The sequence below is a fragment of the Canis aureus genome, chromosome 22 (assembly GCF_053574225.1).
Source record: "Canis aureus isolate CA01 chromosome 22, VMU_Caureus_v.1.0, whole genome shotgun sequence".
Lineage (NCBI taxonomy): Eukaryota > Metazoa > Chordata > Mammalia > Carnivora > Canidae > Canis > Canis aureus.
Window position 1 is genome coordinate 36,870,386 of NC_135632.1, and position 27,110 is coordinate 36,897,495.

A 27,110-nucleotide genomic window follows, 5' to 3' on the forward strand; every position below is an offset into this window, starting at 1 on the left:
ACACACACAAAAGTTATGTAAATTTATGAGATATTAACTAATCCTATTTTGGTAATAGTTTTATAAGATATGCATGTATCCAATCATTATGTTGTGCGTTTATTTTTTTTTAAATTTTTTTATTTATTTGTGATAGTCACAGAGAGAGAGAGAGAATGAGGCAGAGACACAGGCAGAGGGAGAAGCAGGCTCCATGCACCGGGAGCCCGATGTGGGATTCGATCCCGGGTCTCCAGGATCGCGCCCTGGGCCAAAGGCAGGCGCCAAACCGCTGCGCCACCCAGGGATCCCTATGTTGTGCTTTTAAATTTACAGGTATATGTCAATTATATCTCAATAAAGCTGGAAAAATATTAATAATTTCTCCAATTACTAAATTTAAGAAATGAAAATGATAATTAAAAAGAAATACCATATTTCCCATAAGATATTGATAGAGATTTAAGAGTTTGGTAACAAAAGTGTTCTCCAGGAGGTGAGGAAACATACTGTTTATGGCATTGTAAATTGTGACCACCTCATTCAAGAGTCAATTCCCAGTAACTTCCAAATTTTAAAATATACATACTGCAAACCTGGTAATTCAACATCTAGGAATTTATTCTTCAGTACACTTTCACATGGGCAAAATGACACATGGAGAAATTTTTTTATCATAGTATTGTTTCAAATTGCATAGTATTAGAAATAACCTAAATGTTCATTAATAGGGCATTTGTCAAATAAATAAGGTACATATATGGCACATGTGTGGATATACACACGTCTATTTTCTCATTTCTTTGGTTATCTCATCCAATTTCTTGACTTTAACTGCCACGTGTGTGTGGATGATTCCTAAATTCTATGTGTAGTTCTATTCTGTCTCCTGAATTCCCTTACCACACTCCTCCTTGGTATCTCCACTTATATGTCACAACAGACATCTTCTACTCCTACCTGAACTCTTGATCTTCCCCCACAAATCTCACTTCCTTGACATCCTTTTTCTCAGTAGACAGCAAATTTTATCCTTTTCCTAGCTCAATCCAAAAGCATTAAGAGTCATCCTCTCTTTCTCTCACAACCAGTTTTCAGTTGGTCAAGAAATTCCTTTTGCTCTACCTTTAGATTATGTCCAGAATCTTGCCACTTTTCATCACGGTGCCTGCTGCTACTCTGGCCTACAGCACCATCATTTCTTACCTAGATTATTGCAGTAGTCATCATATCTATATGCCCCTGTATAGTCTATTCTGGTCATGAATCAAATCAAATGTTATTCTTGCTTGGAACTGTGAACTGGCTCAGAATAAAAGGCAAATTTCCTGAAACGGCTCGAAAGGATCTCCATGATCTGGCCACTGTTAATTTTGTGACCTCATTCCCTATTGCTCTCCATTTTCATTCAGCCTCAGCCAGCATGACTTCTTTGAAGCTTCTTGAATACGTTTGTATTCTCCTACCTTAGGATCTTTTTTTCTCTGTTTGGGAGTACTCTCTCTTGGGATATCTACATGGCTAACTCCCTGACCTCTTTCAGGTCTTTGCTCAAACGTCACCTTTTTCAATGACAGTTGCCCTATTGACTTAACTTTTCTGTATTACATAGAATTTATAATCTCCTATAATATACTGTAGGCATTACTGATTTGTTATAGATTGTCTATTTCACTGGCTAGAATGAATGTAAGCTTTATCTATTTTCTTCAATGATAGATCCCAAGGGTTTAGAATATATCAAATCAATTAATAAATGAAGCAGTCTTCAAGACAAATTGAAAACCTCAATGTATATATAACTATTCACAACATTCTGTAAAATGAGTTATATTTATATAAATGATACAAATGGTTGTAGATGTATCTCTGAAAGACTATGAAAGAAACTAGTAATAATGGATACCTATGGGAGAAACTATACCAGGGTTGGGTAGGGAGTAACAGTCTACACTTTAGGATATGCACTTATCCCTTGTTAGTTGAAAAACTACAATGCATAGCTGAGTCTAATTCTGGAATTCAAAATTCTTTATAAAGTCTTACTTTTTTTCTTTGAAGATATTTAATTGTTATTACCACTAGATGGCACATACTTACTGATAAATTCTCAAAGAATCTCAAACAGGTTTTTAAGAAAGCATTTTAGTTCCCCAGACTCACCAAAATTTACTTTAACTGTCTACAGTATTGATTTTTCTCAAGAAATTTCCTCAACTTCACTTGTTTAGTGTCATATCAGCTTCTAGGCTATTTCTTACTAATTTCTTAGCATCATTATAACACTTAAGTTTCAGGAGTATCTTAAATCTGCTGACACTAGCCTAGATACTCTGTTTCCATTTTCTAATGTTTATTGAATTGTATCTACCTATCTTTTCATCTCTTTTTCTATGAAATTAATGAAATTTAAATATTCTGTGCACAAAGATTTTTTTAAAAATAGATTTTTGTTTGATTATATTGTTTCACTGCTTTTATATCAAACAAATCCGTGTCCAGAACAACATGCAATTTAACAACCACTTTCTAAATGCTTAAATGATACACTATGAGATTAGGCAAATGGGTACTGTGAAGGATACAAAGATGAAATGTTAACTTGTGCCTGCCTTCAAGGACCTTTCATTTTATGGGTGGGATCAGACATGAATATTAATAACTATGATACAAATCAGCATGTATTAAATTATTAAAGGAAATATTAAATATAGTAGGAACAAATAGTTGATATTAATTTGGGGATTCCAAGAATAGGGTGGAATTTGAAAAGAGCGTTAAATATATAGATAGCTTCATTCTTTGAATAAACTGAATATAGGTGTTATAGAGATTAACATTTCTATATAAAGAGTAAACTATATATCTAAGATAAAGATATGATCATTGTATACAAGTAGTAAATTGAATTATAGAATAAAAATTTGTATTCTTTTTGATGGTAAAGTTTCCATAAATAAAATGGTATGCATTTTATAAACTGTAACATTTAAAAGTATTATAAAAAACTTTTTAGGCAAATTCTGGGCCTGGTTGGCTCAGTCGTTAGAGCATGCAGTTCTTGATCTTGGGGTTATAAGTTCAAGCCCCAGGTTGGGTACAGAGATTACTTAAAAATAAAATATTTAAAAAACTTTTTAGGCAAGTTCTAAAATAACATTGGAAAAATTATTGGGCCAGATAATTTTTGTAATTATTTTTAACATAGAGATTCTTTTACTCTGATTTTCTTTTCAAAATATTTTTTAAGTTAATTTGTATGTAGAAAAATCCTGAATTCAAGTAGAATTATATTTTTTAAGTGTTACTATGCCAGAAAACTGCCATCTATTATTTAATTTAATACTCATGAAACTTATGATATATATACTGTTACCCACATTTTACAAAAAGATATTGGGGCAAAGGCTTAAGGAACTTGTATGAATGTCACCTGTCTGTGATAACACCCAAACTGGATGTGAATAGAATTAATTTTCTTAAAATAAGAAACTTGGCTTTTCATTTTATACCACTTCAATATCATTGCTATTGAAAGAGCATCAAAATTGAACACCAAGGGCAGCCCTGGTGGCGCAGCGGTTTAGCGCTGCCTGCAGCGTGGGATGTGATCCTGGAGAGCCAGGATCGAGTCCCACGTCGGGTTCCCTGCATGGAGCCTGCTTCAGAGGGCTGCCTGTGTCTCTGCCTCTCTCTCTCTCTGTCTCTATGAATAAATAAATAAAATTTTTTAAAAAATTGAACACACACACACAAAAAAAAGAAAGAGCATCAAATTATTCGACTAACATGTATTAATACTGACTACTTTGTCACATTGGTTGTTCTTTTGTAACTTTTTAAATGTAAGATGAATCATATTAAAATATTATCTTAGTGAATCAAGAATCTATCCTTTTGACTTTTAATGTACAAAATTCCCACAACTTTGGTATACTCTAAAATAATAAAATAATAATCATATACCAAAGTCTAAGTAATATATGGTATAATCAATCATACATTAAATCAGATTAATTCCAGCTCAATGGCTAAATCAAGTAGATATTAAAACAAAACTATATATTCAGAAATGAGTCTTATTTCTTTTCTGTGTTTCTTTAGCCAGAAAAATGTAAGAAAAAAAGGAAATGGTATAAAAGTGCACTACAAGAAGCCCACGTCCTCTATGGATATTCTCATGAGCAAAGACTGGAAATGTGCTGCCTATCTGAACAGGGTATGTGAGATTTTTTGTTCTTTACCACCCCAAAATGAGGATTTATTCAGATGTATCCCTCCCAAAATATATTTGCACATTTAAATAAATCTCTTCATAGGGATGTGATATATCTTTATCCATTGAAAAAGAAACTTTGTATGGATTAATAGTATGTATTTTGCCCTCTGAAACTATTTTCAGTGACTAAACATACATTCTATTTATTTTTTTCATACATTCTATTTAAATGCAGGGATTTTAATTAGCACTTCTATCATCTTTAAGACTACGTAAATTCTCTTCTGTATTTCAAAGTATATGTTTCAAGATTAGAAGCTGTGGCTTTAAAATATATTTCTGAGGTGAAACTTTCACTTACATATGCTGCATTATTTCAGAACAAAGTATTTTTCAAAATGTTTTTTTTTTTAAAGAAATTCAGGGCTGAGATAAAAACAACCTTCAACTTTTAGTGAGGTGAAAAAATATGGGAAGATTTCAGGTCATTTTCAAAGAAAGTTCTCTTGAATCATAAATATTATGGTTTGTATATAGCTTTTTAAACAAATTCATCAGAAGGATTATAGTAGGTAGGACACATTTTTAACTGAACATGATTGTCACATAAAAATAATGATTTTCAATAAACTTAATTTGCTTGCTTAATGATAATAATAACAATTATTATCTTAAGTTCTAAAACTGATTATAGAAGGATCTGGCCTTTAGTACTGCCTGAATTTTAGAGTAAGAGTTTCTTCTTGGACTTTAATATATATTTCTTTAAAACTTGGATGTGAAAACATTTTATTTGAGAAAAATTCAAATATTAACCTAACTACTTAAGTTTAGATTTTAAGTTTTATTTTTTTTAATTTTTTTAAATTTATGATAGTCACAGAGAGAGAGAGAGAGAAAGGCAGAGACATAGGCAGAGGGAGAAGCAGACTCCATGCACTGGGAGCCTGACATGGGATTCGATTCCGGGTCTCCAGGATCATGCCCTGTGCCAAAGGCAAGTGCTAAACCGCTGCACCACCCAGGGATCCCCTAAGTTTAGATTTTAAAGGAAATAAGTTGATTTAAAAAGAGGGAAAAAGAATGAAAAGCACATTACTCTGGTAACTATGAGACTGGGAAAAGAAACATTTATTACTATGAATGTGATTTTATTTCTGAAAATATAATGTCTCTGTTTATTAGCGGTAAAGGTTGCACTTCCTGTATTGTCACAAATAGAATTTTATTCTTTTCATGGACTATATATTTTTCTTGTGTAACCAAAATAAACTTTGAAATATTTAGTTTTTTTATTTTTTCAATATTAATATTTTGAAGTAACATAGTCAGTTATTTTTTTAAAGTTATAGTATAGTCATTTCACATCAGCAGTAGAAATACTCTTTCAATAAGTATGGAACTGTGTCTTTGTTGTTATTGTATGTGCTGGTATACTTATGTCTGGGTCCTTTGGCATTCTTGCTTGTCCAGAGACCATAGAGAGAGGTTATTTCTCATTGATTTTGCAGCAGACCATTTTCTTGCTGAAAGTCTGATGATTTTTGCATGCAGAATTTGACGTAATTCAGTCTGATAATAATAAGTGCTATTCCTAAAGATTTTGATTTTGTCCCTGAAGGAGCCAGAATGGAGGGTCACAAAGAGACTTCCAGGAATTTAGTCTTTGCCATAATAGGCTCACTCACTTCACACTCATTCTTTACTATCTCCAAAATAGACAACGTAGTCCTTGCGTTTCCAGGGTGAATTCTAATATGTATCAGCTTATTACTGTGTTCAAAAGTAATTTTGAGAGGTAATTAGCCATTATTCAGATATCTTACAAAAAATGAATAGCTTACAGGCAAACAACTTACTTCATTCCAGCAATTATGAGGGTTTCTTTACTCCAAAATTTCTTCTTCCAACCTAGAAATAACAACTAGTAATTTCTTGGCCTATATTCTTCCTACCCTGCAGAAATTGGCACACTATTACATTTGATGCAACTCTTTCACTGTTAAAATTTGTAATTATATGTTAAAAATATAGACCCATTTCATATGATAAAGGTATAGTTTTATAAGAAACCGCCAGACTGTCTTCCAAAGTAGCTGCATCATTTTTACATTTCCACCAAAAATGAATGACAGTTTCTATTACTCCACATACTTGCCAGCATTTGGTGTAGTTAATGTTCTAGATTTTGGCCTTTCTAATAAGTCTGTAGTGGTACCTCATTGATGTTTTATTTTTATTTTATTTTATTTATTTATTTATTTTTTTGTCATTAATTATTTTTTGTCATTTTGTCATTGATGTTTTATTTTTATTTTATTTATTTATTTATTTTTTTGTCATTGATGTTTAAATTTGCAATTCTCTAACAATATACGATGATGAACATCCTTTCATATGCTAATTTGCCATATATAAATCTTCCTTGGTGAGATATCTGTTCATTGCCTGCTTTTTAATTCAATTGTTCATTTTCTTATTGTTGAGTTTTAAGAATTCTTCACATACTTATAGCAGCATTGTCAACAATAGCCTAACTATGGAAAAAGACCAAATGTCCATCAACTAATGAATAGATAAAGAAGATGTAGTATATATACACAATAGAATATTAGCCATCAAAAAGAATGAAATTTTGCCATTTGCAGTATTGTGGTTAGAGGTAGACTGTGTTATGCTAAGCACAATAAGTCAGAGAAAGACAATACCATATGATCTTGGTCATATGTGGAATTTAAGAAACAAAACAGATGACCATATGGGAGGGGAAAAAAGAGAGAGGGAAGAAAAGAAACCATAAGAGATTCTTAACGATTGAGAACAAATTGAAGGTAGATGGGGGGAGGTGAGTGGGAGATGGGCTAGATCGGTGAAGGGTATTAAGGAAGGCACTTGTGAGGAGTACTGGGTGTTTGTTGTATTTAAGTGATGAATCACTGAATTCTACTCCTAAAACCAATATTGCACTGTATGTTAACTAACTAGAATTTACATAAAATCTGAAAAAAAAAAAAACCACGAAGAGAAAGAAGAAAAAAAGTTCTTTGTATATTTCAGATAATAGTCCTTTGTCAGATATTTTGTAAATACTTTTTCCCACTCTGGATTATCGTCATTCACTTGACAGCGTTCTTTGCAGAGTGAAAATTTTAATTTTAATGAAGTCTAGCTTATCAATTATTTCTTTTGTGGATCTTGCCTTTGATATCTAAAGTCATCAGCCTACACTAGGTTATCCACATTTTCTCCTATGTTACCCTCTAACAGTTCTTTAGTTTTGCATTTTTCATTTAGATATGTGATTTTGAGTTAATTTTTGTGAAAGGTATAAGGTCTATATCTAGATTCATTTTTTTTTTACATGTAGATATCCAGTTGTTCAACACCATTTGTTGAAAACTGTCTTCAATATCTTTTTTCTTTTGTAAAATATCAGTTGACTATTTATTCGGTTTGTTTCTGGAGTCTCTGTTCTATTCCACTGATATTTCAGTTATTCTTTTCCCAATATTACACTGCCTTGATTATTGTAGCTTTAGAGTAAGTCAGGTAGGGTGAAGTCCTCTGACTTTATCCTTCTTTAATATTGTGTTGGCTATTTGCATCTTTGTCTCCTCATAAGAACTTTAGATTGAATTTGTTGATAACTTGTTGGGATTTTCATTGAGATTGCACTGAAACTATAGATCAAGTTGGGAAGAACTGACATTTGACAATATTTGGTCTTTCTGTCCATAAATATGGAATATGCCCAGACTTATTTAAATTCTTTGATTTTGTTCATCAGAGTTTTCCTCATATAATCTTGTCTGTATTTTCTTAAATGTTGCCTAAGTATTTTATTTTGGTGGGCACTAGTGTAAATGGTAATATGCCTTTAATTTCAAATCCTACTTTTTCATTGCTGATAAATACAAAAGTGATTGACTTTCGTGTATTAACCTTGTACCCTACAACCTGCTTTAATTACTTATTCGTTCCATGTGTATTTTTGTATTTTTCTTGACTCTTTTAGATTTTCTACATAGATGATTATATCATCTACTAAGAAAGAGTTTTATTTCTTCTCAATCTATACGTTTTATTTCCTTTTTCTTCCTTATTGCATTAGCTATGAGTTCCACTACAATATTGAAAAGAATGGTAATCTGGGAACTATGGTCTTTGACTTATTCCTAACCTTAGTGGGAAAGCTTTGACTTTCTCACCATTAAGTATGATGTTAGCTGTAGGATTTTTGTAGGTTTTCCTTATCAAATTGAAATTTCCCTCTATTCCTAGTTTGCTGAGAGTTTCATGAATGGATGTTAGATTTTGTCAAGTGCTTTATCTGCATCTATTGATATGATCTTGTGACTTTTCTTTTTTAACCTTTGATGTCATAGATTATATTAATTGATTTTGAATATTAAATCAGACTTGTATACTTCAGGTAAATCTCACTTGTCTGTGGTGTATAATTCTTTTTATATATTGTTGGATTTGACTTGTAATATTTTATTGAGGATTTTTGCATCCATGTTCATGAGATAAATTGGTCTGCAGTTTTCTTGTAATGTCTTTTTTTGGTTTTGTGTGTACTGGCCTCAGTGAATGAATTAGGAAGCTTTCCTTCTGCTTCTATCTTATAGAAGAATTTATAGAGAATTGGTATAATTTGTTCCTTAAATGTTTGGTAGAAATCACCAATAAACCCATCAGGGTTTGGTGCTTTCTGTTTTGGAAGGTTATTATATTTATTCAATTTTATAAAAACTATGGACTTCTTCAGATTGTTTATTCTTTTATTACTTTTGGCAGACTGTGTCTTTTAAGAAATTGGTCCGTTTCATTTAGGATGTCAGATTTTTGGGCATGGTTATTCACAGCATTTCTTTATTATCCTTTTAATATCTTGGGATCTGTAATGATGCCCTCTCTTTCATTTTTGATATTAGTGATTTGTTTTTTCTCTTTTTTACCATAGTTAGACTGGCTAGAGTCTTTTTGATTTTACTGATCTTTTTAAAGACACAGTTTTTGGTTTTATTTCCTCTATTGATTTCCTGGTTTTTATTTCGTTGATTTCTGCTCTAATTTTTATTTCTTGTGTTTACTTCAGATTTAACTTGATTTTCTTTTTCTAAAAGTTTCCTAAGGTTGAAGCTTAGCTTATTGATTTTAGGTCTTTGTTCTTTTATAATATTTGCATTTTAATGGTGTAAATTCCCCTCTGCATACTGCTTTCACTGTGTCTTAACAAATTTTGATAAACTGTATTTTCATTTTAATTTAATTCAAAATATTTTAAAATTTCGCTTAAGATTTCTTTTTTGACCTATATGTTATTTAGGAATCTATTGTCAGGAGGTCAATAGTAGTCTAACACTACATCACAGTTCCTGTGTCATTCACCTCACTTCATCTTACCATGTGGTCACTTTATCTCACATCTTAACAAGAAGGATGAATACAATACAATATTTTGAGAGAGTAAGGAACCACATTCACATAACTTTTGTAACAGTATATTGTTATAAGTGTTTTTATTAGTTATTGTTGTTAATCTCTTACTCTGCCTAATTTATAAATTAAACTTTATCTTAGCTATGTATACATAGGAAAAAACAGTACATATAGGGTTTATTATTGTCCATGGTTTCAGGCATCCACTGCAGGTCTTGGAACGTATCCCCCATAGATAAAGAGGAACTACTACACGTCATTACTGATTTTCTACTGGCTGGACCCATTCATTTCTGCTGAAGTCTCCAATTATAATAGTGGGTTCATCTTTTTCTCCTTGCTTTCTATCAATTTTTGTGGTATATGCCTTGGCACTGTGTTGTTAGACACATTCATATTAATAATCATTATGTCTTCTTGGAGTAATGATGGCTTTATTGTTAGGTAATGCTCCTCTTTATCCCTGATAATTTTCCTTGCTCTGAAGCCTACTCTGTCTGAAATTAATATAGCCACTCCTATTAAAATAGCTTTCTTTTGATTAGTGTTAACATGGTATGTCATATCCTTCTATATATTTTTACTTTTAATCTTTATGTGTCTTTTTATTTAATTTGAGGGATTTTTTTGTTGTTGACAGCATATAATTGCTCCACTCTGATAGTCTTTGTTTTTAATTGGTATATTTAGACCATCGAAATTTAAAGTGGTTATTGATAGAGTTAGATTAATAGCTACCATATGTGTTACTGTTTTCTATTTGTTTTCCTTTATCTTTGTTCCTTTTTCTTTCACTCTTATCCTGCCTTTCATGTTTGTGTTTGTTTATTTGTTTGTTTGTTTAGAGAGGGAGAGAGAGGGATGGAGAGGCAGAGGGAGAGGGAGAGAGAAATCTTAAGCAGGCTTCATGTTGACCATGGAGCCTGATCTCACAGCCCTGAGATCATGATGTGAGCCAAAATCAAGTCTGACACAACCACCTGAGCCACCCAGGCGCCTCACCTTTTGTGGGTTTTTTCCTCCACCTTTTTGGTTTTGATTGAGCATTTTATATAATTTTATTTCTTCTCCTTTCTTAGCATATCAATTATCCTTTCTTCTTAACGCTTTTTAGGGGAAAAAAAAGTCTTAGGAAAATGGTTTTCCTAAATTGAATATATTGTTGCTATTATTATTTTGAACAATTTGTTTTCACTTAGATAAGGAATAAGAAAATTTAAAGTTTACATTTTACCTTCACTCAGTCATTCTCTGATGCTCTTCCTTTCTTTATGTTGATCCAAGTTTCTGTTCTACATCATTTTCCTTCTCTCTTTTAACATTTCTTGCAAGGTAAGTCTACTGGTAACAAATTCTCTCGATTTCTCAAATTCTCTCAAGTATATATCCTTTTATTTTTAAAGGATAATTTCATAGGGTGCAGAATTCTAATTTGATGCTTTTCTTTCCTCTCAACAGTAATTCTTTCATTTCATTCTCCTCTTGCTTGCATGGTTTCTGAAAGAAATTGAATGAAATTCTTGTCTTTGCTCCTTTATTTATAAGGCATCCCCTACCACCAGGCTTTGTTCAACATTTTTTTTCTTTGTCATTGATTTTCTATCTTTAGTATTTATCCTACATATTGTTCCCTGAGCTTTTAGGATCTTGATTTGGTGTCTTATATTTATTTGGGGGAAATTCCCAGTTATTATTGCTTTAGATATTTCTTCTGTTCATTTCCCTATTTCTTTTCCTTCTTGTATTCCCATTTATACATGTATTATACTTTTGTGGTTTTTCCCATAGATATTGAATATTCTGTTCTTTTTTTCCAATCTTTTTCTCTTTGTTTTTCAGTTTTAGAAATTTCTATTAATATATCCTCAGGCACACAGATTGTTTCCTCAGCTGTGTCTGATCTTCTGATGAAACCAACAAAGGTATTCTTCATTCTGTTACAGCATTTTTAATCACCAGCATTTCTTTTTTATTATTTCTTAGAATTTCCATCTCTTTGCTTACTGTACCCATTTGTTGTTGAATGTTGCCTACTTTTAACTCTAGAGCCTTAGTATATTAAGCATTGTTAAGTTCACAGTATGATGATTCCAACATCTCTGACATATATGGGTCTTTTTGATGCTTGCTCTTTCACTTAAGATTGTTTTTTGCCTTTTAGTATGCCTTGTAATTTTTTGTGGAAAGGCAAACATGATGTATCATGTAAAAGAAACTGGTAAATAGGCCTTTAGTAGTGTAATGGTAAGTGATGTGCGGCTATAGTTCTTTGATTAGGTCTCAGTCCTGGGCTTTGAACTGCACAGGTGCTTCTTTTTTTTCACCCCATTACATGGTACAGGATGGCTAAAGGGGAGCTGGAGTTGGATATTTCCCTTCCCCCACATGAAAGATTACATACAGCAGGCTAGATTTGAGTGTATCTCCCCACCACCACCACCACCAATTGGTAAGGCTCTGAAAAAATCCACAACTAGTTAGGTTCTGGTAAAATATTCTTTTGAGGGCAAACTGCTAAGAACTGAATATGCCCTGGCATATTTCCAAATGGTTACTTCCCTCTCACCCCCACTGAGGAAGCAGAAAGATATTTTTCTCCAGTCTTCACTGTGAGAACCTGATAGAGCTCCTCTAGGTACACTCACAAAAGTGTGCTTCCCTCCTGCATGACTGGGTCCCCCTAGAATTTTTGTCTCTCAGCTGTTTGCATTGAGGCTGCAGCAATACATCAATTACAGTTCATGTGTTCCTACCCCAGCACTACTTCCTGTGGAGGTTTCTGCTCCATTAAGTTGTGATTCTTTGTATTCACCTGTCTCTCCAAATTTGGGGGCAGTGGTTTGCCCTGTGACCTCACTTCTCTAAGGGATCTAAGAAGAATTATTGATTTTCTATTTGTTCAGCTTTTTACTTGTTGTGAGGGTGAAGTGTGACTTCTAAGCTCTTTACATGCCAGATAGGAAACTAGACTATCCTATACCTTTTTAAGAAAATGCTTTCTTTCAGCTGTCATCTTTAAAGAAGCATAGACTGACAAGTTTTCTGAGGCTATGAATGGACAAGCTTTAAAAAATATATTTAAAAAAAAAGAAGCCATTGATTTATGTTAATATTTGAATTCCTCTCTAATATTTTTGTAAATAAAACAATTTTAACATCTGTTATGAGTCATGAGGCATAATCACCTCTACTGACTTGGAACATTTTCATTTTCTACCTGCAGCTCCTCTTTTGCCCTTTAAAACTATGATGTGAATATAGCCCAGAAGAGGAGTAAAGGCCCTTTTAATTATCCAAATCTACATTTCCTGTTAACTGCTTTTCACTCTGTGTGAGGGTCCCTACATGCAGAGATTTCTGAAGGGAGGAAATTAAACCTTTCTCAAGGGAAAATTCAGCTCTTAGAAAGTGTTTAATGTTGCTGATGTTGAACATGGACTTACTGTTATTAATAGGAAAATTGCTAATGATTGTAATGTTTCTCAGCATTACATCAGACTTTCCCTTTGGCATATCCCTTTGAAAATCAGAATGGTTGTTGATGCTCCCCCAAAACACTTCTGTGTTGCACTGGGAGATGATTGTACAGCTTTTCAACATAAAAAGTTCCTTAAACAGCAGTTTATATATTTCTGTTCCCAATTGTCTTCCTACTGGAAATTTTACATAAGAATGACATATATCCTGAGGAGAAACATAACAAATTTGTATCCTTTTTTTCATTAACTCTCAGTATATGATCAGGGTCCATCGGATCCAGTTTTAGTTTTCAAGTTACTTTTTTGTGTAGTTTTAAACTACATGTACAGATTGATATTTCATCATGATTTTATTGTTGTTAGTGGTCTTCAAAAGAAAAAGGAGAAAAAAATTTTAGTTACAACAGAATTTATCCGTGTCTTATAATTATCATCAGGACCCTTTTATAAATTTGAAATAAACTATGGAATTTCAATAATCTTTGGTTTTTTTATCATTACTCATCAATTTATTTCCAATGATGTTGAAAAGAAACTACTTAAATGGGAGAATGATAGAACCACTTAACAAGATGATAAGAGTAGTAAAATCATCACTAAACTGTTTTTCCTAGTATTCCAAGGGTTAGATGTCTGTCTGTCTCTCTCTCTCTCTGTCATACACACAAACACATAGATACCCCGAATCTCTTTATTAACTAAAATGGAAGAGAACATTGTTGATAATCTTTTATCTACCAGACATTGTTTTAGAAATTTTATTTATGTAAATTCTATTATTTGAATCTCAGATATACCAATAAGGTTATAATTCTTAATCCTGGTTTATTAATAAAGAAACAAAAGGCCTGAGAATATACAGTGTTCTATATCTTATACTCTCTAGTATAGTAACTTATAGTAATGTACACATTCTATGCATTTTAACTAATAAATTATATTAATTTGTTCAAGTAAAATGTATATTCAGATCCATGTAAGATTTTTAATAAAATACATGTACATTTGTTAAGTATAAAAAAATATTGAACACCTTCTGCATATAAGCATGGTCCCTGACTTTACAGCACATTCTAGTCTTCTAGTCTTGTAGAGTGCTTAGACATATATAGAAGTAACCATAATACAAGGAAGAAGGTTCTGTGTCCTAGGAGGACTGTGGTTTTGCAACAGAGGTGGTTATTTCTCCTAGATGGAGGAATCACCTGTGATGGTGAATGGTCTTGTACATTCATCAGTGGTGAACAAAAGGGGCATTCCAGAAGAAGGGATTATTCCAGGCACACAACTGAACATAAGAAAGAGGGCAGTTTACATGTGGCCAGCTAATTATAGGTATAAATACAATAACCTGCTTCTCTGGATTTCTGTGTTTTATGCCAGTAATTAGTTTCTTACTGCAAATCTGCTTTTAGATAGCAAGCATTTATTTACTCTTATATTCATGGATATTTATTCTTTTTGTTTATCTTACATGTTCATTGTGAATTATAGTCCTATATTGATAAATTAAATTTCTGTATATTTTTCTTTAACGTTAAATGTAACCCTAAAACCTTAATATTAATGTCCATAGCTCTATTTATTTTTCATTACCATAATATTAAAGTTAACAAAGCATATGTATGAGTATAATTTATGTACAATTCATTTATTTTTTTTTTCAGTAGTCAAAATCCATCCTCACTTTATTTAATATATTGGCAGCATTTTGAAACATTCGACCATACTCCCTCCCTTGAAAATCTTTAACCATTCCAATTTCTTTGTGTTCTTATAATATTCCTGGCTATACTTGAGAATCTGATGGATTTATTCATCTTTTAGTGTTTTAAATAAGAATTGTCCATATTACCCATTTCATGATTGGATTGTTTGTTTCTTTGGTGTTGAGTTGAATAAGTTCTTTATAGATCTTGGAAACTAGCCCTTTATTTTTCATTTGTTTTTTATTGGTGTTCAATTTACCAACATACAGAATAACCCCCAGTGCCCGTCACCCATTCACTCCCACCACCCGCCTCCTCCCCTTCTACCACCCCTAGTTCGTTTCCCAGAGTTAGCAGTCTTTACGTTCTGTCTCCCTTTCTGATATTTCCCACACATTTCTTCTCCCTTCCCTTATATTCCCTTTCACTATTATTTATATTCCCCAAATGAATGAGAACATATAATGTTTGTCCTTCTCCGACTGACTTACTTCACTCAGCATAATACCCTCCAGTTCCATCCACGTTGAAGCAAATGGTGGGTATTTGTCATTTCTAATAGCTGAGTAATATTCCATTGTATACATAAACCACATCTTCTTTATCCATTCATCTTTCGGTGGACACCGAGGCTCCTTCCACAGTTTGGCTATTGTGGACATTGCTGCTAGAAACATCGGTGTGCAGGTGTCCCGGGGTTTCATTGCATCTGTATCTTTGGGGTAAATCCCCAACAGTGCAATTGCTGGGTTGTAGGGCAGGTCTATTTTTAACTCTTTGAGGAACCTCCACACAGTTTTCCAGAGTGGCTGCACCAGTTCACATTCCCACCAACAGTGTAAGAGGGTTCCCTTTTCTCCACATCCTCTCCAACATTTGTGGTTTCCTGCCTTGTTAATTTTCCCCATTCTCACTGGTGTGAGGTGGTATCTCATTGTGGTTTTGATTTGTATTTCCCTGATGGCAAGTGATGCAGAGCATTTTCTCACGTGCATGTTGGCCATGTCTATGTCTTCCTCTGTGAGATTTCTCTTCATGTCTTTTGCCCATTTCATGATTGGATTGTTTGTTTCTTTGGTGTTGAGTTTAAGAAGTTCTTTATAGATCTTGGAAACTAGCCCTTTATCTGATACGTCATTTGCAAATATCTTCTCCCATTCTGTAGGTTGTCTTTTAGTCTTGTTGACTGTATCCTTTGCTGTGCAAAAGCTTCTTATCTTGATGAAGTCCCAATAGTTCATTTTTGCTTTTGTTTCTTTTGCCTTCGTGGATGTATCTTGCAAGAAGTTACTGTGGCCAAGTTCAAAAAGGGTGTTGCCTGTGTTCTCCTCTAGGATTTTGATGGAATCTTGTCTCACATTTAGATCTTTCATCTATTTTGAGTTTATCTTTGTGTATGGTGCAAGAGAGTGGTCTAGTTTCATTCTGCATGTGGATGTCCAATTTTCCCAGCACCATTTATTGAAGAGACTGTCTTTCTTCCAATGGATAGTCTTTCCTCCTTTATCGAATATTAGTTGACCATAAAGTTCAGGGTCCACTTCTGGGTTCTCTGTTCTGTTCCATTGATCTATGTGTCTGTTTTTGTGCCAGTACCACACTGTCTTGATGACCACAGCTTTGTAGTACAACCTGAAATCTGGCATTGTGATGCCCCCAGATATGGTTTTCTTTTTTAAAATTCCCCTGGCTATTCGGGGTCTTTTCTGATTCCACACAAATCTTAAAATAATTTGTTCTAACTCTCTGAAGAAAGTCCATGGTATTTTGATAGGGATTGCATTAAACGTGTAAATTGCCCTGGGTAACATTGATATTTTCACAATATTAATTCTGCCAATCCATGAGCATGGAATATTTTTCCATCTCTTTGTGTCTTCCTCAATTTCTTTCAGAAGTGTTCTATAGTTTTTAGGGTATAGATCCTTTACCTCTTTGGTTAGGTTTATTCCTAGGTATCTTATGCTTTTGGGTGCAATTGTAAATGGGATTGACTCCTTAATTTCACTTTCTTCAGTCTCATTGTTAGTGTATAGAAATGCCACTGATTTCTGGGCATTGATTTTGTATCCTGCCATGCTACCAAATTGCTGTATGAGTTCTAGCAATCTTAGGGTGGAGACTTTTGGGTTTTCTATGTAGAGTATCATGTCATCGGCGAAGAGGGAGAGTTTGACTTCTTTGCCAATTTGAATGCCTTTAATGTCTTTTTGTTGTCTGATTGCTGAGGCTAGGACTTCCAGTACTATGTTGAATAGCAGTGGCGAGAGTGGACATCCCTGTCTTGTTCCTGATCTTAGGGGAAAGGCTCCTAGTGCTTCCCCATTGAGAATGACATTTGCTGTGGGCTTTTCGTAGATGGCTTTTAAGATGTCGAGGAAAGTTCCCTCTATCCCTACACTCTGAAGAGTTTTGATCAGAAATGGATGCTGTATTTTGTCAAATGCTTTCTCTGCATCTAATGAGAGGATCATATGGTTCTTGGTTTTTCTCTTGCTGATATGATGAATCACATTGATTGTTTTACAGGTGTTGAACCAGCCTTGTGTCCCAGGGATAAATCCTACTTGGTCATGGTGAATAATTTTCTTAATGTATTGTTGGATCCTATTGGCCAGTATCTTGTTGAGAATTTTTGCATCCATGTTCATCAGGGATATTGGTCTGTAATTCTCCTTTTTGGTGGGGTCTTTGTCTGGTTTTGGAATTAAGGTGATGCTGGCCTCATAGAACGAATTTGGAAGTACTCCATCTCTTTCTATCTTTCCAAACAGCTTTAGGAGAATGGGTATGGTTTCTTCTTTAAACTATTGATAGAATTCCCCTGGGAAGCCATCTGGCCCTGGACTCTTGTGTCTTGGGAGGTTTTTGATGACTGCTTCAATTTCCTCCCTGGTTATTGGCCTGTTCAGGTTTCCTATTTCTTCCTGTTCCAGTTTTGGTAGTTTGTGGCTTTCCAGGAATGCGTCCATTTCTTCTAGATTGCCTAATTTATTGGCGTATAGCTGCTCATAATATGTTTTTAAAATCGTTTGTATTTCCTTGGTGTTGGTAGTGATCTCTCCTTTCTCATTCATGATTTTATTAATTTGAGTCTTCTCTCTCTTCTTTTTAATAAGGCTGGCTAATGGTTTATCTATCTTATTAATTCTTTCAAAGAACCAACTCCTGGTTCTGTTGATCTATTCCACAGTTCTTCTAGTCTCAATTTCATTGAGTTCTGCTCGAATTTTAATTAATTCTCTTCTTCTGCTGGGTGTGGGGTCAATCTGCTGTTTTTTCTCTAGCTCCTTTAGGTGTCAGGTTAGCTTTTGTATTTGAGTTCTTTCCAGTTTTTGAATGGATGCTTGTATTGCGATGTATTTCCCCCTTAGGACTGCTTTTGCTGCATCCCAAAGATTTTGAACAGTTGTATCTTCATTCTCATTAGTTTCCATGAATCTTTTTAATTCTTCCTTAATTTCCTGGTTGACCCTTTCATCTTTTAGCAGGATGGTCCTTAACCTCCACGTGTTTGAGGTCCTTCCAAACTTCTTGTTGTGATTTAGTTCTAATTTCAAGGCATTATGGTCTGAGAATATGCAGGGGACGATCCCAATCTTTTGGTATCGGTTCAGACCCGATTTGTGACCCAGTATGTGGTCTATTCTGGAGAAAGTTCCATGTGCATTTGAGAAGAATGTGTATTCAGTTGAGTTTGGATGTAAAGTTCTGTAGATATCTGTGAAATCCATCTGGTCCAGTGTATCATTTAAAGCTCTCGTTTCTTTGGAGATGTTGTGCTTAGAAGACCTATCGAGGGTAGAAAGAGCTAGATTGAAGTCACCAAGTATAAGTGTATTATTATCTAAGTATTTCTTCACTTTTGTTATTAATTGATTTATATATTTGGCAGCTTCCACATTCAGGGCATATATATTGAGGATTGTTAAGTCCTCTTGTTGGATAGATCCTTTAAGTATGATATAGTGTCCCTCTTCATCTCTCACTACAGTCTTCGGGGTAAATTTTAGTTTATCTGATATATGGATGGCTACCCCTGCTTTCTTTTGAGGACCATTCGAATGGTAAATGGTTCTCCAACCTTTTATTTTCAGGCTGTAGGTGTCCTTCTGTCTAAAATGAGTCTCTTGTAGACAGCAAATAGATGGGTCCTGCTTTTTTATCCAGTCTGAAACCCTGCGCCTTTTGATGGGGTCATTAAGCCCGTTCACATTCAGAGTTACTATTGAGAGATATGAGTTTAGTGTCATCATGATATCTATTCAGTCCTTGTTTTTGTGGATTGTTCCACTGAACTTCTTCTTAAAGGGGAATTTTAAGAATCCCCCTTAAAATTTCTTGCAGAGCTGGTTTGGAGGTCACATATTCTTTCAGTTCCTGCTTGTGTTGGAAGCTCTTTATCTCTCCTTCCATTTTGAATGAGAGTCTTGCTGGATAAAGCATTCTTGGTTGCATGTTCTTCTCATTTAGGACCTTGAATATATCCTTCCAGCCCATTCTGGCCTGCTAGGTCTCTGTGGAGAGGTCTGCTGTTACCCTAATACTCCTCCCCATAAAAGTCAGGGATTTCTTGTCTCTTGCTGCTTTAAGGATCTTCTCTTTATCTTTGGAATTTGCAAGCTTCACTATTAAATGTCGAGGTGTTGAACGGTTTTTATTGATTTCCTGGATCTGAATGCCTGTTTCCCTTCCCAGATTAGGAAAGTTTTTAGCTAGAATTTGTTCAAATACATATTCTGGCCCTCTGTCCCTTTCGGCACCCTCGGGAACACCAATTGAACGTAGGTTTTTCTTCCTCAGGCTGTCGTTTATTTCCCTTAATCTATCTTCATGGTCTTTTAATTGTTTGTCTCTTTTTTCCTCAGTTTCCCTCTTTGCCATCAACTTGTCTTCTATGTCACTCACTCGTTCTTCCACCTCGTTAACCCTCGTCGTTAGAACTTCTAGTTTGGATTGCATCTCATTCAATTGATTTTTAATTTCTGCCTGATTAGCTCTAAATTCTGCAGTCATGAAGTCTCTTGAGTCCTTTATGCTTTTTTCTAGAGCCACCAGTAGCTGTATAATAGTGCTTCTGCATTGGCTTTCTGACATTGAATTCTAATCCAGATTTTGTAACTCTGTGGGAGAGAGGTCAGTTTCTGATTCTTTCTTTTGAGGTGAGGTTTTCCTTCTAGTCAGTTTGCTCAGTGCAGAGTGGCCAAAAGCGAGTTGTATTGGGAAAAGGAGAAAAAGAGAGGAGAGAAAGAAGGAAAGAAAAGAGAAAGAGAAAAAAGAAAAAAGAGAAAGAGAAAAAAAAGAAAGAAAGGGGAAAAAAGGGGTGGGAGAAGGAAACAAATCATTAAGCAAAACAAAACAACAACAACAACAACAAAACCACGAGGGAGTATCTTCTGATTCTGTGTACTTTAAGTCCCTTGACTTCCCTTGGAACTTGTCTGTCTAGCTGGTCTTCTGGGGGAGGGGCCTGTTGTGCTGATTTTCAGGTGTTAGCACTTGGGGGAGCTGCTCTGCCCCCTGCCTGGTGCAGGGCTCAGTGGTGGTTGTTTACCCGTGAGGCCCCTGGAGGAACAACCCCAGTGGCTGCTGCAGCTCTGGAAACCTGGATTCAGCTTCCACAGTAACTACTGAGCTCTCCATCTGCAGGGCCTGGAGGCTCCGGGGTGGGGCCGCTGATCTGCTCAGCTCGGGGCAGGAGCGTCCTCGCTGTCCTGGGCCCTCCCGGCCTCTGCCTGTCCCGGGGGGTAGGCCGGATCCTGGGCTGTGTCCGGCGCCCTGTGCTCCGGGGCCTGCGCTGTTGGATTCGCGCTCCCGGCAGCACAGCTCCCTCCGAGGAGCCGCCCCCGGAGCCCCTCCGAGCTGCTCCGGGTCCCGCCGTGCGCCCTGCAGCCCTTAGGGAGCTCGGCGCACTCTCCGGTGCGCAGTTGCTCTGTTACTGTCCCAGGGAGCCCTAGGGCATCCCTGCCCTTCTGGGTCCTGCTCCAACTCCCTGCGAGCCCCTTTCCGCCGGGAAGGTTGGTGCAGCTCCTGCTTCTCCGGGACGGGGCTCTCCTGTCCTGGGGACACTCGCCCCGGTGTCAGCCTGTCTCCTCGCGGGGCCCCTCCCCCTTGGAGGCCTTTTGTTTCTTTATTTCTTTTACCCCGTCTTCCTACCTTGATAGCGCGAACTCTTCTCACTGTAGCATTCCAGCTGTTCTCTCTTTAATTCTCAGGCCGAATTCATAGATTTTTCAGGAAAATTTGAAGGTTTTCTAGGTAATTTGGTGGAGACAGGTGATTTGGAGACCCTACTCTTCCGCCATCTTGCCCCCGGAAACTCTATGTACAATTCATTTAGATGGAATTCTACATTGAACCCATAAAAAATCCAATTAATTATTATTACCAATAATTTTTACTAATTCACACAGTTTTGCATATATCAAAATAATATCTTAAAATTATTTTCTATATTCTATCTGGTTGTAGTCTTCTTTATTGTTGAGTATTGCTTAGGGTTCCTACATGGAGGCAGCAGACATAAAGATTAGAGATTGCATGGCCTCAGGCATGGTACTTAGCCTCAACTTTCTCAGTTGTGAAATGGGGATGGACTACATACTTTACAAGATTATCATGAAGTTTAAATAAGATATTTTCTGTAAAGTCTTTACCCTGTATCTGCATGGAGTAGATGTCCAAGTAGAGGTCACTAGGATTTCATTCCAAATCCTATATACTTCAGAGCACATAAGCCTAGAGCCTAGAATAGGATAAACTAGATGCTAACTTGAGAATGTCCAACCAATTAGATTTAAGGGAGGAAGTTTGTCAAATAAGTATATGAATCCCTAATGTTATTAATTTTGGATTATTCTGTTCTACTCAACACTAGGAAGTTGAGTTTGTTAGCATTTTGATCAAAAGAACCATTAAAAACACATAGTATAAGAAAGTAGAAAATTCTAATTGTATAACATTGCATTTATTTAAACAGGAGTATAGGCATTTTTTTTTGAAACAGCCATACTTTTTTATCTTACAGATAAATCCAAAGCAGATGGCAAAGTTGCTGTGGTAGCCAGGAAAAGGGTAAGATCATGTTTCATTATATAAAATATGTAAACTTCAAATTCCATTTGATTAAAGCTATTTTTAAAATAAAATTGAATTAATATTTAAAAGCAAAATGATATATAATGAGTTTTTTCTTCTAAATGTTGGTTGAGTATATGTTTCCTTTTTTAGGTTGACACTAGAAATTTAATATTTATGATTATGTCAGTGTTACAGAATTATCAGAACAATAAAAAATTTAAAGTTCACAGGTTAGCAATTGCTTTTACTTAAATTGTATTTCACATATGTACTCTCATATACTAAAATATTTTTTGTGTGCCATGTTATTGGAATGTGCAATCTCATGGAAAATTTAAATAATTAAAATCCACAGCTTAACATGGACTTTACCTTGAAGTTGAGAACAATATCAGCCATTTATATTAATCTAAACATAGAATCTTTTAAATAAGATTGGGAGTCAATAGCATTTTAAAAGAATTTTTAAAATTTAACCATCATTCTGTATATTGTATGCAGGGGGATGTTTAACTCTTATTTATTGTCAAAAATATGATTGGGATAGTATGAACCTTGACATTCTCCTCAAGTGACAGTATTGTTAACAGGATGGTACTGAAAAAGAGAAAAAGTCAATACTTAAATTCTTTTAGATGAATGATATATTGGTGTTGTAAGAAAAAGAATTGTGATTGAAAAGAGAGCCTATCCCTATAGTATTTCCTGTGTTGAATGGTGGGGTTGGTGTAAGGTGGACCCAGGGAAGATTGAATGTAACCTGACAGAACAGAAAAAATGTTGGTCACAAACCTATAGATGAATAGGCAATGAGGTAAGCATCATTTCTGTATTCTGAGTATGTATATATCATGAGTCCTCTTATTTTTTTACTATTTATTTATTTTTATGAGTCCTTTTAAAATCAGATTATGTTTTACCCTTTCACTTTTTGACTTGTAAAAGTAATCTGGACTTTTCACTGGCTAAATAATATTGTTGCGCCTTTGCAGAGAAGAATTCCACATCATAAAAGACAAGGTTGCCTTTTAAAAAAGAAAGGAGGGGATCCCTGGGTGGCTCAGTGGTTTGGCGCCTGCCTTTGGCCCAGGGCGTGATCTTGGAGTCCCGGGATCAAGTCCCACTTCAGGTTCCCTGCATGGAGCCTGCTTCTCCCTCTGTCTGTGTCTCTGCCTCTCTCTCTCTCTCTCTCTCTCTCCTCCTCTCTCTCGAATAAATAAATAAAATCTTAAAAAAATAAAAATTAAAAATTAAAAATAAAGGAAATAGTACTTGAGTGTATGTCTGACCATCAAGACAAGAATATATAAGACGGTGCAGGATTGTTAACGTGGATGGAACTGTTTATTTTAGTCTCTGCTTAAGGATATTTAGAATCAAAAAAGATATAATAATAACTAACATTTCTATATATTGCTTTATTTTTACCAGTGATTCTCAATGAAAGTGGTACTGTTGTCTCTAGGACAGTGCTATTTAAGGTGTGGTCCATGGACCAGAGCTAGTCTGTGGACTATTTATTATTGGTCTGCAATGAGATAAGAGCAAAAACTGACAATAATCATTTAGAAACTTGTGTAGTAGTTCAACAGAGTTATTTTTTTCTGCTGAATGTAATGATAAAATATAGAATATATATTTTGTATTTCTTTTCTCTTTCAATTTTTTCATAGTAACTTATTTTTAATTGTATAGAAATACAGATCTTGGACATACTGGGGGCAAAACTGGTCTTTTAACACATAATTTGAGAGACACTGCCCTGTGTGTCTTGAAGTGTGTTAGGAATTTGTAGAAGTATCTTGGGCTGCAGTAGTTTGTGGGAATACAGGGCATTTTTGGGGGCAAAGTTAAGGAAACTAGCTATTTTGCAGTGCATGGAATGGAACTGTATCACAAAAACTGTCTAGCATTTGGCATGACTTTTGAATGTGCTTCTTCACTCAATGAACAAGAAATATACAGTGGACCCCTGAACAACACAGGGTTGGGGCACTGACTGCTGCAGTCAAAAACCCATGTGTAACATTTGGCTCCCCCAAAGCTTAACGACTAATAACCTGTTGTCAATTGGAAGCCATAATAAAGATATAAACAATTGGTTAACACATATTTTGCATGTTATATGTATTATATACTGGATTCCTACAATAAAGTAAGCTAGAGAAAAGAAAATGTGAAAATCATAACAAAGAGAATATACATGCCCAAAAATGTACTGTAAAAAAATCTGTGTGTAAGTGGACCTGTGCAATTCAAACCTGTGTTAAGGATCAATAGTAATTGTGTAGTGATTTAATACAAATACTGAAATATAACATGTCAGAGTTAAAAAGAAACAAGGAATTTAGAAGGCTTATTATAGTGCAGGAAACTGAAATGGAATAAACACACTGTTCTCAAGATTATTGAATCATTTACTTATTTTCTACTCAACATATTTTAACATAATGTAACTATGTATTTAGCTGTAAAGAGTAGAAGTGTAGTTACTGAGATACCATGGAAAACATTTACAAATCTAAAACAGGAAATTTGAGATGCCTTTTACAGTCTTAAAATAAAATATTACTAAATTTACAGATAATGAAATATATTGTTCCCTTTGAATTTCAAAAAATAAACATTTAGAAATATTTCATAGTATTAGTACCCTTTATATATTTTGTAAGCACTTTAGAATAATGCTAAGAAGTCTGTTACAAATATTACATGTTGAAATTATTTTTAGATAATCTTTTGTCTTCCAGTCTTACTCTAATACTGTCTACAAAGTCTACCTTAAAATTCTTTATTACATAAGATGTAATGTAAGATATTATTGCTTTTTTTCTAATTTGTTATCAAGATACTCTTCATCGGGGCACCTGGGTGGCTTAGTTGGGCATTCATCTCTTGATTTCAGCTCAGGTCATGATCTCAAGGTCGTGAGGTTGAGCAGCACATCAGCCTCCATGTTCAATATGGAGTCTGCTTGAGATTTTCCCTTTCCCTCTGCCCCCTCTTCCCACTCACAATCTCTTTCTGTTTCCTCTCTAAATAAAAAAATAAAATCTTAAAATAAAAGACATTCTTCCTCACATGTCAAAAGTTATGGCCAAGTTATTTTTAAGTACTAGAGACTGAATATGGCCTGGAAATGTGGGATTTCTGTGATATTTTGTTACTAGGTCATCTCATGTCATAGCACACAGAGGATTATTTTCCCCATTGGGAATTACTTTGCCAAAATCATTTGGAAGAATATAATACTTCTCATTTTCTATGCTTGGTTGGACAAGCTAGGATTTATTTTGGAATATTATCTCTATTTCAGTTAAGATTAGTTTATTTTCTTTCATTGTATAAAATGTCTGATCTATTACTACTTAATTTAGAAGTAGTTTTGCATCCTTGCCAATAGCTGTTGTTTCTTGTGTTGTTGACAATGCAAACTGCTGGAGCCACTCTGGAGAAAAGTGTAGAGGTTCCTCAAAATGTTAAAAATAGAACTACCATACCATCTAGCAATTGCACTATTAGGTATTTACCCAAAGGATACAAAAATATAGACTCAGAGGAATATATGCACCCTGTTGTGTATAGCAGCATTATCAACAATAGCCAAACTATGGAGGAGCCCAAATTCCATTGGTGAATGAATAAAGCAGATGTGGTATATGTATATATACAATGGAATATTACTCAGCCATCAAAAAGAATGAAATCTTGCCATTTGCAATGATGTGGATGGAGCTAGAGTATATTATGCTAAGTGAAATAAGTCAGAGAAAGAAAAATTCTCACTCATATGTGGAATTTAAGAAAGAAAACAAATGAACTTATAGGAAGGGGGAAAAGAAAAAAAGGAGAGAAAGAATCAAGCCATTAAAGACTCTTACCAATAAAGACAAACTGAGGGTTGATGGAGGGAGGTGGGTGAGGGATGGGCTAGATGGGTGAAGAGTATTAAGGAGGGCACTTGTTATGGTGAGCAATGGGTGTTGTATGTAAGTGATGAATCACTGAATTCAACTCCTGAAACCAGTATTGCTGGATATTAACTATCTAAAATTTAAAGAAATAAAAAAGTGCAGGTACTTTCCTCTAGAAGAAAAGACAGATGTGTAATTTAATAAGAATAATATAAGAATGAATGAAGTATGGGGTGACTGGGTTGCTCAATAGGTTAAGCATCTGCCTTCAGCTCAGGTCATGATGCCAGGGTGCTGGAATAGAACACCACGTCAGGCTCCTTGTTCAGAAGGGAGACTGTTTATCCCTCTCCCTTTGTCCCTTCCCCCCCACTCATGCTCTCTCTCTCTCTCTTAAATAAATGAATAGAATCTTTTTTTAAAAAAACAAATGAATAAAGTATGTCTACAATAAAGTTATAAGTAAAAAAAGAAAACAGTTTCTGTTCCTATGTTCCCACCATTTTGTTCCCACCACTACTTCTGCCAGTACATTTTTCTATAGATCTTGTACAGAATGATTTTATCCAAACTTATTCATGATAGGAATGACTAGCATTTATCTTACCAATTATGTCTTTAAATGTAGTTGTTCACAAGCATACACATATGGAAATACATTTTTCTTTTATTTTTCTTTTATATTACAGTTATGGTATTTTGAAATTATTCATGTAGTCAGGTATATTAATTATGTTATAGGCTACAATTGCTGTAACAAGGAGACTCAAAATTACAGTGAGTCCTACAAGATAAAAGTTTATCTATCTCTCTATTGTATACCTGACCAAAGGTGGGCAAGTGATTCAGAGTGGGAGGAGGCTTTGCCCCACAGGATCATTTAGACTCCCAAGTTTTTTCTGTTTCATTGTTATGCCAACTCCCAGGGTGTGGTCCTAATCTATATGGTCAATAATTGGTTGCACTATCTATCACATCTACATTCTGGGCCATGAAAAGAGGTAAAGTGGAAAAAGGAGTACAATTAGCTGAACAAGAAAACATGAACTTGAAGCTGCACGTGTCACTTTTCTCATATCCCATTGGCAAAATTTAGTAATATGGCCACAACCAGTGGCAAAGGGAAGGAGGAGAATACAACTTCTAACAAGACCAATCTAGATACTGGGTTACAATTAGTGGCTAAGACTTTCATTTAAGAATAGAGAATAGTCTATTTCAAAGTATTTCTTATAAAAGGTAGTGGTTAGGTTGATAGAGCTGAGAAATACTAAGATAGATTGCC

General features: G+C 34.8%; 1 protein-coding gene across 6 annotated transcripts in view; it reads left to right on the plus strand.

Annotated features, from left to right (window-relative positions):
• The window catches only part of ZCWPW2 (zinc finger CW-type and PWWP domain containing 2), a 146,142-nt gene that overhangs the window by 76,020 nt on the left and 43,012 nt on the right, over positions 1 to 27,110 (plus strand). For all 6 annotated transcript variants that reach the window (XM_077865531.1, XM_077865530.1, XM_077865534.1 and 3 more), the window contains 2 exons: positions 4,084 to 4,198; positions 21,859 to 21,905. In XM_077865531.1, coding sequence (XP_077721657.1) covers positions 4,084 to 4,198; positions 21,859 to 21,905 — 162 coding nt within the window. The remainder of the gene's footprint in view (positions 1 to 4,083; positions 4,199 to 21,858; positions 21,906 to 27,110) is intronic.